General features: G+C 41.7%; 1 protein-coding gene across 6 annotated transcripts in view; it reads right to left on the bottom strand.

The window, feature by feature from the left end:
• The window catches only part of trim33 (tripartite motif containing 33), a 150,308-nt gene that overhangs the window by 51,352 nt on the left and 80,211 nt on the right, over positions 1-18,745 (bottom strand). For 3 of the 6 annotated variants that reach the window (XM_061985612.2, XM_061985613.2, XM_061985614.2), the window contains exons 5-12: positions 14,716-14,832; positions 14,500-14,614; positions 14,258-14,404; positions 12,822-12,939; positions 10,644-11,029; positions 10,369-10,563; positions 995-1,051; positions 630-842 (exon numbers count right to left, since the gene is read on the bottom strand). In XM_061985612.2, coding sequence (XP_061841596.2) covers positions 630-842; positions 995-1,051; positions 10,369-10,563; positions 10,644-11,029; positions 12,822-12,939; positions 14,258-14,404; positions 14,500-14,614; positions 14,716-14,832 — 1,348 coding nt within the window. The remainder of the gene's footprint in view (positions 1-629; positions 843-994; positions 1,052-10,368; positions 10,564-10,643; positions 11,030-12,821; positions 12,940-14,257; positions 14,405-14,499; positions 14,615-14,715; positions 14,833-18,745) is intronic. The other 3 variants (XM_061985615.2, XM_061985616.2, XM_061985617.2) reach the window with 1 other exon arrangement.

Here is an 18,745-nt window from a genome sequence, read left to right as displayed (position 1 = left end):
ATGCCTGTAGGAGTGTGTTCATGCCATCGTAATGTAATCAAGCTAGCGTCATTAGCATTAGCTAGTATGCTAACAAGTAAAACCGTCCATAGCATTTTTGCTCGAAAGGATTCTTCATTACTCATACCAAGCAATGTTTGTAAGTTTCACAATATAACTACAACAATTTTTACTTACTAAACCGTCCCATGTGGGCGTGTTTTCATGCATATTTGTACATGCTATCGTAACGTATTAACTTACAAAGACATTCTTTTTGTATTGCTTCACTTTCACAAATTCCTCTGTAAATTCACCAAAACGTCACTGTAGAGTTATTGATTCTGTTTAGCGGATTGGAGAGCTATCTTGCGCAGCTAGTGGGTCCACGGCGATGACTTCTGTTTTGTTTGATCAACCGTTTTACTGCCGTGTTTCAGACACCATTTGGAAATAATTAAGGTATGTAAATAAATATTTCTATGTAAATAACTCATTTCACAACGTATATATCTGCAGGGTTATAGTCCGGTGCGGCTAATATATGGAAACATATTTTTTTCTGAAATATACCGGTGCACTCTATGTGTCAAGCTAGTTACGTGAGAAATTCTAACTCATGATGCATTTGAAGAGTCCATTTTACACACCTGAATGGGCGGGATCTCAGGTAGGCAGGGCAGGTTCTCCGGGTTGGTGACGGAGGGGATGAGCTCGATGGGGCCGATGGCGGGGCCGATGGCGGGGCTGGCAGGCCCTCTGTGACTGTGGGCTCCAGCCATGCTGGCACTGGTGGGACTAGTGGGGTTGGCGTTGTGGCCCGACGCCACCGGGAAAGGTCCGGCGTGGCCGGGGTTCGAATGCTGGAGCGGGGGGGAACAAAACAGGAAGAAACATTACTCCCTCAGCGAGCGAGCTCAGCGTACGTAGATGCCGATCATGCATTTATATGGGGGTGACAAAACATGCTGCACAGGATGCACAAATGAGAAAAAGTAGGAAAAAGGTACCAAACCCCTGATTGCAGTAAGAAACGAAACCTTTGGTGGCTCATCTCAGATTCTAACGACATCTGGACACAGAAACAAACAGGGGCACGGTTCTCTTACCTGGTCTTACATGCAAGTGTACATTTTGTATACATGATGCATGTGTGACTCACAGTTACCATCTGTCCATGTTAGCTTCATTTGCACATTCACTCCCTGTTATTGCTTTCCAAATAACTACTGCCACTACATTTATTGCAGCTGGCTTATTTTTTTGAAGAAAACTACAATGTTGTTTATTCACAGTAACATGCTTGTGGTTATATTTAATGTATTTGTTAATTACAGTAGGTAGGGTTGGATTTATGCCTCACTCCTGTGAGAATCCTGCGTGTGACATAAGCATTAAGGAGTGGGACTCCCCAGGATGAGCTGCAGTGTGCTCAAACAGCCACCAGGTAGCATCTGTGAGCAGATAATACTGTATCATCTCTTTCCGACTTGTCAGGTCGGTAGTGCATTCGGCCCTCACGCTTTAAGGCAAAAACTGTATATGCTCAAAACTCACTCCTGTTACTTTCAGTCCTGGTATTCATATAAGGTCGTCTTTGGTCATTTGAATATGGCATACATTTGCTTGAAACCAGCCAGTACACATTTATGTACAGTCGTGGTCAAAAGTTTACATACACTTGTAAAAAACAATGTAATGGCTGTCTTGAGTTTTCAATAATTTCTACAATTGTTATTTTTTGTGATAGAGTGATTGGAGCACATACTTGTTGGTCACAAAAAACATTCATGAAGTTTGGTTCTTTTATGAATTTATTATGGTCTACTGAAAACAGCAAAAATGTTGTTTCATCTGACATCTCATGAACAATGATAAGACCTTCTGGAGGAAAGTTCTGTGGTCAGATGAAACAAAAATTGAGTTATTTGGCCACAATACCCAGCAATATGTTTGGAGGAGAAAAAAGTAAGGTCTTTAATCCCAGAAACATCATGTCTACCGTCAAGCATGGTGGTGGTAATATTATGCTCTGGGCCTGTTTTGCTGCCAAAGGAACTGGTTCTTTACAGAGAGTAAATGGGACAATGAAAAATGAGGATTACCTCCAAATTCTTCAGGACAACCTAAAATCATCAGCCAGGAGGTTGGGTCTGGGGGCGCAGTTGGGTGTTCCAACAGGACAATGACCCCAAACACACGTCAAAAGTGAAAAAGAAATGGCTAAATCAGGCTAGAATTAAGGTTTTAGAATGGCCTTCCCAAAGTCCTGACTCAAACGTGTGGACAATGCTGAAGAAACAAGTCCATGTCAGAAAACCAACAAATTTAGCTGAACTGCATCAATTTTACCAAGATGAGTGGTCGAAAATTCAACCAGAAGCTTGCCGGAAGTTTGTGGATGGCTACCAAAAGTGCCTTATTGCAGTGAAACTTGCCAAAGGACATGTAACCAAACATTAACATTGCTGTATGTATACTTTTGACCCAGCAGATTTGCTCACATTTTCAGTAGACCCATAATAAATTCATAAAAGAACCAAACTTCATGAATGTTTTTTGTGACCAACAAGTATGTGCTCCAATCACTCTATCACAAAAAATAACAGTTGTAGAAATTATTGGAAACTCAAGACAGCCATGACATTATGACTTTACAAGTGTATGTAAACTTTTGACCACGACTGTAGTTCGATATGTGTATTATCAAATTTAAGGCTGGAAAAAGACAACAAAATGAGGTTTATTTTGAGATGAATATAACAAGCAAATGGCACCAATTGGACATAATTGACCGTATGTATAACAGAATAGGACAACCCAATTACAGCCAAAGTAATAATAATTGTTATTTTTGTCAGTATTTAAATCACTATTATTAAACAATATTCATTATGTTGCTTAAAACAGTGTTCCCACAAGTCGGCAATCCTCGAGCAGTGGCGGAGGGCCTTTGGAACGTGAAATTTGTCAAGAAAGTCCCAACAAAAAGGCTGAATAAACATTGTGCGTGTATTTAAACACAAATATTTTTGTTAATTACCGCATTTTTCGATACACTTAAAATCCTTTCATTTTCCAAAAAATTGACAGTGCACCGCATAGTCAGTCAGATGCGCCTAATGTACGTATTAATTCTGATTGTGCTTACCGACCTCCAAGCAGTTTTATTTGGTACATGGTGTAATGTGACCAGTGTGATGGCAGTCACACATGAGAGATAGGTGTGGACTGCAGGTTGACGCCTGTTCAATAAATGACGCTAGCAAGCAACACCAAAACTTTTTTGTTTCATTGAGAATATAGAACATTACATACAGCACTCATAAATCTGTCAAAATGTTTTAGTACGACTTTGGTCAGCTACATCGCTTGATGGATTGTCGGAGCATTACGACTACCATATTCAGACGTACTGTCCTTCAACATACGGTATTATTATGGTGTGGGAATAAGGACACCAAAAACGCACCTATTAGGAGACATTATCTGGTGTTTTGTTTCGCAATATTATGCAAAACTTTCCTTACTCATTGGTACCTGCTGATGTGAATTTGGGATCTGCATAAGTCCTGAAACTTTTAGTCCGCACCATAGTCAATAAGCTCCTTCTTTTTCTCTATCCTCTTGTTGTGGGACATTCATCCTCCACTGTTGCCATTTATAACAAAGTAACGTACAGTTCTAACTTATATCTGTCAGTAGACTCACTATGGAAGCGCTAAAAACTACCGGTACAACAAAGATGACGGGAAGAAGACGCTGTCAATGTGGAGGCACGTAAATAAGACCGCCCACAAAACGGCGCACATTGAAGCGACTGTCAGAAAGCGATTTGAAGATGGTCTGTAAACTAAAATCTATGCATTTACATGTTATGTAGACCACAAGGAAGTGTTTTAAAGTAGTAAAAAATCATAATATGACCCCTTTAATGCGCCTTATAATCCGGTGCGCCTTTTGTATGAAAATAGACCTGAACAGACCCGCTCATCGGCAGTGCGCCTTTTTATTTTGATAGTCCATCAGTCAACAATTATCTTAACGATTAGTCGATTAATCAGATAATAAAACGTACACATATTTAATGGTTCTAATTTTCCCATTGACTTCTAAATGCAGCTTAAGTTATTTTAGGCATGTGCTTACTAACAACAAAGACGTTCATTCATAAATATCTATTTGTACTCTAACTGTGCTGCTGTACACAAATTAAAATGACTAATAAAATGTTGTCCATTTAAAAGAAAGGAAAGGCAAAGTGATCCATTTTTTCCCCTTGTTTATGTATTTAAAAACAGTTAAAATAGCAGCAATGAAAACAACACAACAAAAAACCTAACTTCTACTAAAAGAAACATTTTGTGATGTTTAAAAAGCCACACACTGAAATCTTGATTATTCATTAACACTCTAACAGACTCAATGTGTAGAATTATATATTTGATTAATTCTTAAAATTTTGGCTATTTAATAGATTGTATGTTTAATATTATGATACCTCCGACTTGGGGTGTGTGTGTGTGTCTGCGAGGTTCCAGTGTGTTAAAGTGCCTTTTTTTACGACAATGCAAATTGACCTTGTTTTAAAACTTACTTGAATTGATGTAGACAAAGTTTAGCTAGCTGACTTTGGGTAAAATGATAGTTATTTTTCACACAACTTAGTCTCACTCTTATTAGCTAGCTCGCAAGGTAGAAGCTAACACTCTTACCCAGGCTGAGACCGCATCCTCCCTCCAAATGTCCAACATGTTTAAATGCTGGCGTACATCAAAACAAGGTCCGCTTTGCAAAATGAGCAATGTTTTTAGGTTTTAACGAGAATAAGAAGAACTTCAAACTTTACATGTTAGCACTGGCCATGTTTTTGCGAGTGACCCACTTCCGCCCAGAAAAACGCGAGTGATGACGTCACGGTTATTGTTAACAAATATAATTGCCGGCGACAAATTTTATTGTTGACAATGTCCACTAATCATTGCAGCCCTATTTGATATGATATATTTATGGATTTCTCTTTGCTAACAGCCATAAATAGCAAATATCTTTCATTAAACACGTGCAGAGACACTTAAATGGTGTTACTATTTGTGCTATGGCGCCATCTTTGGGTGAGTTTGCTCACTACTGAATGCCTGCAAGTGCTTCCTGCTGTTTAAAGCATTGAACCGGAAGTAGAAGTGCCATTCTGTCTTCTACTCGCACAAAAGCGTTTCTACTCGTAAGGATTCTTCATTCATCACTCCAAGCAAAGTTTTACAATACAACTAAAACAATTCTTATTTACCAAACCGTCCCATGAGTGATGTCTGTAGGAGTGTTTTCATGTATATTTTTTTGTATGTGATATCGTAATGTAATCAAGCTAGCATCGTTAGCATTAGCTAACATGCTAACAGGTTTACAAGTGTCTGTGTTAGTATTATAAACTTACAATGGCATTCATTTTGTATTGTTTTAGTTTCACAAATTCCTCAGTAAATTCACGAAAACGTCACCGTGCAGTTATTGAGTCTGTTTAGCTGATTGGAGAGCTAGCCGGGAGTGAACCACTCTTCATATTGAGTTTGTTAAGCTAATTGGAGAGCTAGCCAGGAGTGGACCACTCCTCTTTTTGAGTCTGTTTAGCTAAATGGAGAACTAGCTGGGAGTGGACCACTCTTCTTATGGTGTCTGTTCAGCTACCGGTAATTGGAGAGCTAGCCGGGAGTGAACCACTCTTCTTAATGAGTTTGTTTAGCTAATTGGAGAGCTAGATGGGAGTGGACCACTCCTCTTATTGAGTCTGTTTAGCTAAATGGAGAGCTAACCGGGAGTGAACCACTCCTCTTTATTGAGTCTGTTTAGCTAATTGAAGAACTAGCTGGGAGTGGACCACTCCTCTTATGGTGTCTGTTTAGCTAATTGGAGAGCTAGCCAGGAGTGGACCACTCCTCTTTTTGAGTCTGTTTAGCTAAATGGATAACTAGCTGGGAGTGGACCACTCCTCTTATGGTGTCTATTTAGCTAATTGGAGAGCTAGTCAGGAGTGGACGACTCTTCTTTTTGAGTCTGTTTAGCTAAATGGAGAGCTAACCGGGAGTGGACCACTCCTCTTATTGAGTCTGTTTAGCTAATTGGAGAGCTAACCGGGAGTGGACCACTCTTTTTTTTGAGTCTGTTCAGCTAATTGGAGAGCTAGCTGGGAGTGGACCACTCCTCTTATTGAGTCTGTTTAGCTAAATGGAGAGCTAACCGGGAGTGAACCACTCCTCTTTATTGAGTCTGTTTAGCTAATTGGAGAGCTAACCGGGAGTGGACCACTCCTCTTTATTGAGTCTGTTTAGCTAATTGGAGAGCTAACCGAGAGTGGACCACTCCTCTTTTTGAGTCTGTTTAGCTAATTGGAGAACTAGCCGGGAGTGGACCACTCCTCTTATGGTGGCTGTTTAGCTAATTGGAGAGCTAGCCAGGAGTGGACCACTCCTCTTTTTGAGTCTGTTCAGCTAATTGGAGAGCTAGCTGGGAGTGAACCACTCCTCTTATGGTGTCTGTTTAGCTAATTGGAGAGCTAGCCAGGAGTGGACCACTCCTCTTTTTGAGTCTGTTCAGCTAATTGGAGAGCTAGATGGGAGTGAACCACTCCTCTTATTGAGTCTGTTTAGCTAATTGGAGAGCTAACCGGGAGTGGACCACTCCTCTTTTTGAGTCTGTTTAGCTAATTGGAGAACTAGCCGGGAGTGGACCACTCCTCTTATTGAGTCTGTTTAGCTAATTGGAGAGCTAACCGGGAGTGGACCACTCTTTTTTTTTAGTCTGTTCAGCTAATTGGAGAGCTAGCTGGGAGTGGACCACTCCTCTTATTGAGTCTGTTTAGCTAAATGGAGAGCTAACCGGGAGTGAACCACTCCTCTTTATTGAGTCTGTTTAGCTAATTGGAGAGCTAACCGGGAGTGGACCACTCCTCTTTATTGAGTCTGTTTAGCTAATTGGAGAGCTAACCGAGAGTGGACCACTCCTCTTTTTGAGTCTGTTTAGCTAATTGGAGAACTAGCCGGGAGTGGACCACTCCTCTTATGGTGGCTGTTTAGCTAATTGGAGAGCTAGCCAGGAGTGGACCACTCCTCTTTTTGAGTCTGTTCAGCTAATTGGAGAGCTAGCTGGGAGTGAACCACTCCTCTTATGGTGTCTGTTTAGCTAATTGGAGAGCTAGCCAGGAGTGGACCACTCCTCTTTTTGAGTCTGTTCAGCTAATTGGAGAGCTAGATGGGAGTGAACCACTCCTCTTATTGAGTCTGTTTAGCTAATTGGAGAGCTAACCGGGAGTGGACCACTCCTCTTTTTGAGTCTGTTTAGCTAATTGGAGAACTAGCCGGGAGTGGACCACTCCTCTTATGGTGTCTGTTTAGCTAATTGGAGAGCTAGCCAGGAGTGGACCACTCCTCTTTTTGAGTCTGTTCAGCTAATTGGAGAGCTAGATGGGAGTGAACCACTCCTCTTATTGAGTCTGTTTAGCTAATTGGAGAGCTAACCGGGAGTGGACCACTCCTCTTTTTGAGTCTGTTTAGCTAATTGGAGAACTAGCCAGGAGTGGACCACTCCTCTTATGGTGTCTGTTTAGCTAATTGGAGAGCTAGCCAGGAGTGGACCACTCCTCTTTTTGAGTCTGTTTAGCAAATTGGAGAACTAGCCGGGAGTGGACCACTCCTTTTTTTGAGTCTGTTCAGCTAATTGGAAAGCTAGCTGGGAGTGGACCACTCCTCTTATTGAGTCTGTTTAGCTAAATGGAGATCTAACCGGGAGTGAACCACTCCTCTTTATTGAGTCTGTTTAGCTAATTGGAGAGCTAACCGGGAGTGGACCACTCCTCTTTATTGAGTCTGTTTAGCGAATTGGAGAGCTAACCGAGAGTGGACCACTCCTCTTTTTGAGTCTGTTTAGCTAATTGGAGAACTAGCTGGGAGTGGACTACTCCTCTTATGGTGTTTGTTTAGGTAATTGGAGAGCTAGCCAGGAGTGGACCACTCCTCTTTTTGCGTCTGTTCAGCTAATTGGAGAGCTAGCTGGGAGTGAACCACTCTTCTTATTGAGTCTGTTTAGCTAATTGGAGAGCTAACCGGGAGTAGACCACTCCTCTTTTTGAGTCTGTTTAGCTAATTGGAGAACTAGCCGGGAGTGGACTACTCCTCTTTTTGAGTCTGTTTAGCTAATTGGAGAACTAGCCGGGAGTGGACCACTCCTCTTATGGTGGCTGTTTAGCTAATTGGAGAGCTAGCCAGGAGTGGACCACTCCTCTTTTTGAGTCTGTTCAGCTAATTGGAGAGCTAGCTGGGAGTGAACCACTCCTCTTATGGTGTCTGTTTAGCTAATTGGAGAGCTAGCCAGGAGTGGACCACTCCTCTTTTTGAGTCTGTTCAGCTAATTGGAGAGCTAACCAGGAGTGGACCACTCCTCTTTTTGAGTCTGTTTAGCTAATTGGAGAACTAGCCAGGAGTGGACCACTCCTCTTATGGTGTCTGTTTAGCTAATTGGAGAGCTAGCCAGGAGTGGACCACTCCTCTTTTTGAGTCTGTTTAGCAAATTGGAGAACTAGCCGGGAGTGGACCACTCCTTTTTTTGAGTCTGTTCAGCTAATTGGAAAGCTAGCTGGGAGTGGACCACTCCTCTTATTGAGTCTGTTTAGCTAAATGGAGAGCTAACCGGGAGTGAACCACTCCTGTTTATTGAGTCTGTTTAGCTAATTGGAGAGCTAACCGGGAGTGGACCACTCCTCTTTATTGAGTCTGTTTAGCTAATTGGAGAGCTAACCGAGAGTGGACCACTCCTCTTTTTGAGTCTGTTTAGCTAATTGGAGAACTAGCTGGGAGTGGACTACTCCTCTTATGGTGTTTGTTTAGGTAATTGGAGAGCTAGCCAGGAGTGGACCACTCCTCTTTTTGCGTCTGTTCAGCTAATTGGAGAGCTAGCTGGGCGTGAACCACTCTTCTTATTGAGTCTGTTTAGCTAATTGGAGAGCTAACCGGGAGTAGACCACTCCTCTTTTTGAGTCTGTTTAGCTAATTGGAGAACTAGCCGGGAGTGGACCACTCCTCTTTTTGAGTCTGTTCAGCTAATTGGAGAGCTAACTGGGAGTGGACCACTCCTCTTATTGAGTCTGTTTAGCTAAATGGAGAGCTAACCGGGAGTGGCCCACTACTCTTTTTGAGTCTGTTTAGCTAATTGGAGAGCTAACCGGGAGTGGACCACTCCTCGTTATTGAGTCTGTTTAGCTAATTGGAGAGCTAACCGAGAGTAGACCACTCCTCTTTTTGAGTCTGTTTAGCTAATTGGAGAACTAGCTGGGAGTGGACCACTCCTCTTATGGTGTCTGTTTAGCTAATTGGAGAGCTAGCCAGGAGTGGACCACTCCTCTTTTTGAGTCTGTTTAGCAAATTGGAGAACTAGCCGGGAGTGGACCACTCCTCTTATGGTGTCTGTTTAGCTAATTGGAGAGCTAGCCAGGAGTGGACCACTCCTCTTTTTGAGTCTGTTCAGCTAATTGGAGAGCTAGCTGGGAGTGGACCACTCCTCTTATCGAGTCTGTTTAGCTAAATGGAGAGCTAACCGGGAGTGGCCCACTCCTCTTTTTGAGTCTGTTTAGCTAATTGGAGAGCTAACCGGGAGTGGACCACTCCTCTTTATTGAGTCTGTTTAGCTAATTGGAGAGCTAACCGAGAGTAGACCACTCCTCTTTTTGAGTCTGTTTAGCTAATTGGAGAACTAGCTGGGAGTGGACCACTCCTCTTATGGTGTCTGTTTAGTTAATTGGAGAGCTAGCCAGGAGTGGACCACTCCTCTTTTTGAGTCTGTTTAGCAAATTGGAGAACTAGCCGGGAGTGGACCACTCCTCTTATGGTGTCTGTTTAGCTAATTGGAGAGCTAGCAAGGAGTGGACCACTCCTCTTATTGAGTCTGTTTAGCTAATTGGAGAGCTAACCGGGAGTGAACCACTCCTCTTATTGAGTCTGTTTAGCTAATTGGAGAGCTAACCGGGAGTGGACAACTCCTCTTTTTGAGTCTGTTTAGCTGATTGGAGAGCTAGCTTCTGCAGCTAGTGGGTCCATGACGATGACTTCTGTTTTGTTTGATCAGCCGTTTTACTGCCGTGTACAGACACTGTTTGGAAACAATTAAGGTATGTAAATAAATATTTCTGTGTGAATAACTAATTTTACAATGTATATATCTGGGACGTCTAGAGAAACAAGGTTTTTTTAAGTTGACTTGTCGCTTAGTGTTCTAAGCGACATCGTGTGCGTGTAAAACTACACAAAAAATATAAAGAAAAGTGCAAGTTTTTTCAAATAAGTTATTTTTCCTAAATCCAAATGCACGAGGGACTTGTAACAGATGAAAAGGTGGTAGTACCTGTCGCTGAAGGTGTGGCTGCATCATGTTGGGATACTGCTGGCCGTTGTGTCGGAGCTGCTGCGCTGAGGGCATCCTGCCCTGCGGTGGAGCGGGTAGACGCATGTGGTGCGGGGAGTACATTGGGGGTAAGGGTCCACCATTGAGTGCCATGGGCCCACGCGGGAGCTGCTGCATACTGATGAGTCTGGGAGGCTGGAGGGTCACACAAAAAGGTGTGACTGGTTACACACAGCATGCTTTTAGCTTCGTAAAAAGTTGACACATTGCAATACCGGCTGCTGGACCATGGGCTGGACCGTCGGTCTGGAATGTTGCTGGGACATTTGGGACGCGAGGCGCATCTGTTGTTGCATCTGCTGCTGCTGCTGCTGCTGCTGCTGCTGCTGCTGCTGCTGCTGCTGCTGCTGCTGATGATGATGATGAGTGGGGTGCTGTGGGTGCTGCTGATGCTGCGGGTGTGGCGGCGCGTGCGGCGGCTGATGTGGCGGCGGCTGCGGTGGCTTGGGGCCGAAGCCTGCCTCGCGCAACTGGTTCATACGGTTCAACTGCGCCAGGCTGATCTGGCCAGGGTGTTTGCCAGGATGGCCTTGGCCCGGCGAAGTGGGCGGCTGTGTGAGCGGCTGCGGGGCCGGGGGTGTCTTCTCGATGACCAGATTACCTAGGGTCAGACCACATGTTAGACCACTTGTTTTGGACTCACAGTGGACCATCACAACTCAATCTGCTCCAGGCTGCTAGTCAACCTTTCATTTGCTGGGATTTCAATTTCATGTATTCTCACAGGAAATACTGGAAATTGAGAAATCACAAATATTAGACCCCAACATTTGATTGTCAGAATGTCATTCAGGAAAATTCTACTTGAATGCATGTCATTTATTTGAATCAGAATCAGAATCAGAAATACTTTATTAATCCCCGAGGGGAAATTAAAATTTGCAGCACAATCCCATTCAAGATCAGACAAACATTGATAGCAGTTTCGTCTGAAGTTCTTTCAGGATGCATTTTGGAGTGAAATTTGCCAGCGAGCACAGCAGTGGGAGTCTCCTCACTCCTTTTTGTACTGATCACTGCATGGTTTAATCTAAGTGTGTACATGGTTAATGCAATCTTTTTTTGTGATTAATCACATGAGTTAACTCGTTAATTTTACATAGACATCTTTTGTTAACATGTTTAAGGTTATAACCATTAAAAGCATAAATATTCCCTGCTTTATTGAAGATAAGAATATGAGTTGGTAAATCATCTGTGAATCTTTGAGCAACACATGATTCGATTAAATTCTATATATGACAGGTAATGTCTGTTTTTTTTATGCCTGGTGATCGACTGGTAGCTCAAAATCAACGTAACGAGCACCCACACTCACAATACTCTCTCGTTAATACCACTGGAATCATTTTGATGGTTCTAAATTTACGGTAGTTTGAAAATAACATTGCACACTCTATTGCAGGCTACTGTTTGATGTAAAAGTTTAAAAACAATTTTTTGGACGTTTGGCGGGTCAGGTTCAAAAGCTTAACGGGTAGTAGTTTGCCGAAGTGTGCAATAGCGCAAGGGTTCTTAAACTTTTAGAACTCGGGGCAACTTTTCCACTACAGAGGGGTCTACTCAAATATTAACACTGAATATTCAATAATTGTGTCTAACATACGTCATAGTTTACAACCTTGTCAAATGATATGAAAAGCATGTGTTAATCACAGATATTATCAAGGCTTAGGTCAGGCTGATTACAAAAATAATTTCCCCATTGCGGGATAAATAAAAAAGTATATCACAATATACTGCAAAAGAAAGGACTAACAGGAAATACATGTTAGTACAGTTACACGGTGCTAAAATAAATAACATCTAACTAAATTAATAATATAATATATATCTTTCTTTACTAAAATGTATTTTTTTAGACTGCTAAAATACATACATTTGAACAAAATTAATGATAAATAAAAAATATACAATTTTCTTAAAACTGTCAATAAAATTGAAGTGAAATGAAAATACAGCTTCACCACTTTAATCATAATTTTTGCGCTTAAGAAACTTCTCTAAACTTCAACAAAATTAATTCATAAATACAATGAATTCTGATTAAGTAATTAAACATTTGAATAAATAAAAATAATATACAAGTTTCATAAAAAAAAAGCTTAAGTGAAATGAAATAAAGCTTGAGCAACAGACTTCTTTTGTTTGTTTGATATTGTAATTACTGCCACAAGTGGTGGAAAAGTGTATTACAGCTGAGTACGCCGCGGCCCTCTAGAGGGCGCTCGCTGCCCAACAATGGGCCCTATGGTTAAGAAACACTGCAGTAGAGGGTCTTAAGATGATGTAGGTACTTTGTGTTCTGTATACTGAAACGTGTGCTCCTGAACAAACGGATGGAAACCTAACTTCCTGCCAACGAATCGACAAAACGTAGGTAGTCTCCATACCTAGATTCACCACATTTTTGGCCCAGAAGGTGGGGTCGCAGAAAAATCGCACTTCCCCATTGGACAGAGGCGCTTGCTCTATTCTGGCTTTGAAGAGCTGGCGGATCTGGTACAGGATCTGAAAGCAGAGTACCAATATTCAATACTTTGTTGTTGACTGCTGAATCCCATTAAAACTCTCTTGCTTGGCCATTGCAACTTTACTAGTTTAAGGCATGTGAGCTCCCTTTGAGAAAAAGAAGAGAACGAAAGATGAAAAAAGGAGGCACATTTCTATCGGCACGCTAGCCCAAAAAGAAAATGTGGAAAACCAAACATTTCTACACAAGATTTATTCTCATCTTCCAACCTCTTTTGGTTGACTTTTGACACACATGTATTATGTACATGTAATTCATGTAGCACACCATTTTACTATATACAGTCGTGATCAAAAGTTTACATACACTTGTAAAGCACAAAATGTCATGTCTGTCTTGAATTTCCAATCACTTCTACAACTCTAATTTATTTGTAATTGGAGCACATACTTGTTGGTCACAAAAAACATTCATGAAGTTTGGTTCTTTTATGAATTTATTATGGGTCTACTGAAAATGTGATCAAATCTGTTGGGTCAAAAGTATACATACAGCAATGTTAATATTTGGTTGCATGTCCCTTGGCAAGTTTCACTGCAATAAGGCGCTTTTGGTAGCCATCCACAAGCTTCTGGTTGAATTTTTGACCACTCCTTTTGACAAAATTGGTGCAGTTCAGCTAAATTTGTTGGTTTTTTGACATGGACTTGTTTCTTCAGCATTGTCCACACGTTTAAGTCAGGACTTTGGGAAGGCCATTCTAAAACCTTCATTCTGGCCTGATTTAGCCATTCCTTTACCAATTTTGACGTGTGTTTGGGGTAATTGTCCTGTTGGAACACCCAACTGCGCCCCAAGACCCAACCTCCGGGCTGATGATTTTAGCTTGTCCTGAAAAATTTGGAGGTAAACCTCCTTTTTCATTGTCCCATTTAAAGCACCAGTTCCATTGGCAGCAAAACAGGCCCAGAGCATAATACTACCACCACCATGCTTGACGGCAGGTATGGTGTTCTTGGGATTAAAGGCCTCACCTTTTCTCTTCCAAACATATTGCTGGGTAAGACCTTCTGGAGGAAAGTTCTGTGGCTAAGGTTCATAAAAGAACCAAACTTCATGAATGTTTTTTGTGACCAACAAGTATGTGCTCCAATCACTCTATCATAAAAAATAAGAGTTGTAGAAAGTATTGGGAACTCAAGACAGCCATGACATTATGTTCTTTACAAGTGTATGTAAACTTTTGATCGCAAATGTATTTACTAACATTATCATCATTGAAAATGTCAAATTCTATAGCATGCATGCAAAAAAGGTTTCCCATTCCCAATGCCGAGGTGCAAGCAAACAACATACCGGCCGCTTGCTGTAGAGCAGCGCCGTGCTGCTGCCGGAGGAGATGGCCCAACGGCAGAAGTTGAGCACGTGGTGGATCTGCTGGGCCAGCTGGGCCGTATCCTTATGCTGGGCCATCAGCCTGGCACTGCGTTCCTTGGTCACAGTCTGGACACAAAGTCGCCATCATTCAGATATTAGCCAGAATTTTTACTTAAACACCGTTATTGTGTGAACCTTTCAGCTCAAATGGTCCGTCTTACCTCCAGCTGCTGTAGCAAGGACTTGCCCTTCTTGTTGATCTCATTTATTAGCGTAAACACAGCGATCTTGATCTCGTGTTCCACCTTCTTATGGGTGTCGTTCAGCTCTTTCAACCTGGATTTGGGAGAGAAAAAAAGGTCGGAATAACTGTGGTAATTCCAGGCAGGGTGGTCAGGTGACCAGCGCATGAGAGGCGCAATAAATAATTCACTCACCTGTTTTGTATCTGTAAGACCGAGTAGTGGACGTAGTTTTTCTTGTCCTGCAGTTTGCCCACGGAGGTCTCAATGATGTCTTTGTGGTTGAGAAAAGCCTCCTCCAGGAACTGGTACCTGATTTTACAGTTTAAAATAACGCTTGTGGTCATCAAGAACTCCCGATGAATCAATGTGCTAACAAAACTAAGGGGTTTCACATCCGATACTGACGACATCGCTGTGATATCACGTATGAGATGATACGTGTTTGCATCTAAAATGTGTGATGTCATGTGCGATACAAGCAGTCCTGCAGCGTTTCTACTTGTGCAAAGATGTACAGTTAGTTAAAGAGGAACGGCCCTTTTCTGGAATTGTGCCTATCATTCACAATCCCTATGTAAGACAAGAAGACATATCTTTGTTTTATGCACTTTAACTTGAAAATAAACTTTAGCAAAAGTCAGCTATCAATGGAATTAATGGCAGTCGCTCCAGCCCTCTAAAAACCTCCATCATAGTTTTAAATACATGCTGTAAGTATGTATGTAATGTACAAACCCCGTTTCCATATGAGTTGGGAAATTGTGTTAGATGTAAATATAAACGAAATACAATGATTTGCAAATCCTTTTCAACCCAGATTCAATTGAATGCAATACAAAGATAAGATATTTGATGTTCGAACTCATAAACTTTTTATTTTTTTTTGCAAGTAATAATTAACTTAGAATTTCATGGCTGCAACACGTGCCAAAGTAGTTGGGAAAAGGCATGTTCACCACTGTGTTACATGGACTTTCCTTTTAACAACACTCAGTAAACGTTTGAGAATTGAGGAGACACATTTCTGAAGCTTCTCAGGTGGAATTCTTTCCCATTCTTGCTTGATGTACAGCTTAAGTTGTTAAACAGTCTGGGGGTCTCCGTTGTGGTATTTTAGGCTTCATAATGCGCCACACATTTTCAATGGGAGACAGGTCTGGACTACAGGCAGGCCAGTCTAGTACCCACACTCTTTTACTATGAAGCCACGTTGATGTAACACATGGCTTGGCATTGTCTTGCTGAAATAAGCAGGGGCGTCCATGGTAACGTTGCTTGGATGGCAACATATGTTGCTCCAAAACCTGTATGTACCCTTTCAGCATTAATGGCGCCTTCACAGATGTGTAAGTTACCCGTGTCTTGGGCACTAATACACCCCCATACCATCACACATGCTGGCTTTTACACTTTGTGCCTATAACAATCCGGATGGTTCTTTTCCTCTTTGGTCCGGAGGACACGACGTCCACAGTTTCCAAAAACAATTTGAAATGTGGACTCGTCAGACCACAGAACACTTTTCCACGTTGTATCAGTCCATCTTAGATGAGCTCAGGCCCAACGAAGCCGACAGCGTTTCTGGGTGTTGTTGATAAATGGTTTTCGCCTTGCATAGGAAAGTTTTAACTTGCACTTACAGATGTAGCGACCAACTGTAGTTACTGACAGTGGGTTTCTGAAGTGTTCCTGAGCCCATGTGGTGATATTAAAATAAACACCTCCCAGTCAACTACTAGTAACATCACTATGAGCCCGTTGACGTTCTAGAAACAAACTGCAGCGCAGCTCGCTCGCAGCCCTGGCTTGAGGTGAAGGCTAATTAGCTTTTAGCGTAACGTTAGCTCATTTTGCGGCGTGTGTTCGTGTGTGTGTGTGTGTGTGTTAGCTCATTGTGCGGTGTGTGTTAATTCATGGTGCGGTGTGTGTGTGTTAGCTTATTGTGCGGTGTGTGTGTGTGTGCGCGCGCGTGCGTGCGTGCGTGTGTGTTACGGACAGCAAAGCCCTGTCTGTCTGTTATTTCACTTGACCTTTTTCTGTGTTATTTGAGCTGTGTTGAAGCAGCACAAAAGGACATTATGTTAAATGAATAGTTTCTGTCTTTGATAGTTGATATAGTAATGTAACTGCATCATTAAGCCTACATGAACTCCATGGTGTTCATGGATGAATAGTCTCTCCTATTGCTATTGTACTATTTTTTTCAGCTATAGTTACATTAATCATTAGTAATGGAGCAGCCTAGTTTTGAATGGCAGTGTCCCTGCTATCACATGTTGATAAAAATATAACAATTACATAATAAAAATGAACTACAGGATTCCCAAATGCTCTAATAAATTAAGCATGATGAGTTGACTTGAAACTGTTTTATGTTGCACTTTTTATATGTAGAAGAAAAGTTTTGTCACTTTATTTAATCTGAGCAACAACTTGAGGCAGTTTAATGTTGATTAACGTGGGCAGAATTATTATAGTGTTCCCAATGTTAAAAGGATAAAGCCATTGTTTACAAATTTGGTAAATAAATAACCAAAAAAAATTATATTTTGTTGTTTTCTTACTGTACCGAAAATGAACCGAACCAAGACCTCTAAACCGAGGTACGTACCGAACTGAACTTTTTGTGTACCATTACACACCTAATATATATATATATATATATATATAAATCTCCTGACGATTGAGGGTACCCCACTCATGAAACAGGCCTGTAGAGATGAAATAGTCTTGTGATTTTTTTCCCCCACACATACCGGTACATATATTGCGCTCTACTACGGTATCGAGCACTATTTTTTGGATAACCTTATTAAGACATATATATATATATATATATATATATACATACAAACCCCGTTTCCATATGAGTTGGGAAATTGTGTTAGATGTAAATATAAACGGAATACAATGATTTGCAAATCCTTTTCAACCCATATTCAATTGAATGCACTACAAAGACAAGATATTTCATGTTCAAACTCATAAACTTTATTTTCTTTTTGCAAATAATAGTTAACTTAGAATTTCATGGCTGCAACACGTGCCAAAGTAGTTGGGAAAGGGCATGTTCACCACTGTTACATGGCCTTTCCTTTTAACAACACTCAGTAAACGTTTGGGAACTGAGGAGACACATTTTTTTAAGCTTCTCAGGTGGAATTCTTTCTCATTCTTGCTTGATGTACAGTTTAAGTTGTTCAACAGTCCGGGGGTCTCCGTTGTGGTATTTTAGGCTTCATAATGCGCCACACATTTTCAATGGGAGACAGGTCTGGACTACAGGCAGGCCAGTCTAGTACCCGAACTCTTTTACTATGAAGCCACGTTGATGTAACACGTGGCTTGGCATTGTCTTGCTGAAATAAGCAGGGGCGCCCATGGTAACATTGCTTGGATGGCAACATATGTTGCTCCAAAACCTGTATGTACTTTTCAGCATTAATGGCGCCTTCACAATGTGTAAGTTACCCATGTCTTGGGCACTAATACACCCCCATACCATCACAGATGCTGGCTTTTCAACTTTGCGCCTATAACAATCCGGATGGTTCTTTTCCTTTTTGGTCCGGAGGACACCACGTCCACAGTTTCCAAAAACAATTTGAAATGTGGACTCGTCAGACCACAGAACACTTTTCCACTTTGTATCAGTCCATCTTAGATGAGCTCAGGCCCAGCGAAGCCGGCGGCGTTTCTGGGTGTTGTTGATAAACGGTTTTCGCCTTGCATAGGAGAGTTTTAACTTGCACTTACAGATGTAGCGACCAACTGTAGTTACTGACAGTGGGTTTCTGAAGTGTTCCTGAGCCCATGTGGTGATATCCTTTACACAGTGATGTCGCTTGTTGATGCAGTACAGCCCGAAGGATCGAAGGTCACGGGTTTAGCTGCTTACGTGCAGTGATTTCTCCAGATTCTCTGAACCCTTTGATGATATTACGGACCGTAGATGGTGAAATCCCTAAATTCCTTGCAATAGCTGGTTGAGAAAGGTTTTTCTTAAACTGTTCAACAATTTGCTCACGCATTTGTTGACAAAGTGGTGACCCTCGCCCCATCCTTGTTTGTGAATGACTGAGCATTTCATGGAATCTACTTTTATACCCAATCATGGCACCCACCTGTTCCCAATTAGCCTGTTCACCTGTGGGATGTTCCAAATAAGTGTTTGATGAGCATTCCTCAACTTTATCAGTATTTATTGCCACCTTTCCCAACT

The sequence above is a fragment of the Nerophis lumbriciformis genome, linkage group LG23 (genome assembly GCF_033978685.3).
Source record: "Nerophis lumbriciformis linkage group LG23, RoL_Nlum_v2.1, whole genome shotgun sequence".
NCBI classification, from domain to species: domain Eukaryota; kingdom Metazoa; phylum Chordata; class Actinopteri; order Syngnathiformes; family Syngnathidae; genus Nerophis; species Nerophis lumbriciformis.
This window is presented reverse-complemented; position numbering and strand designations above follow the sequence as displayed.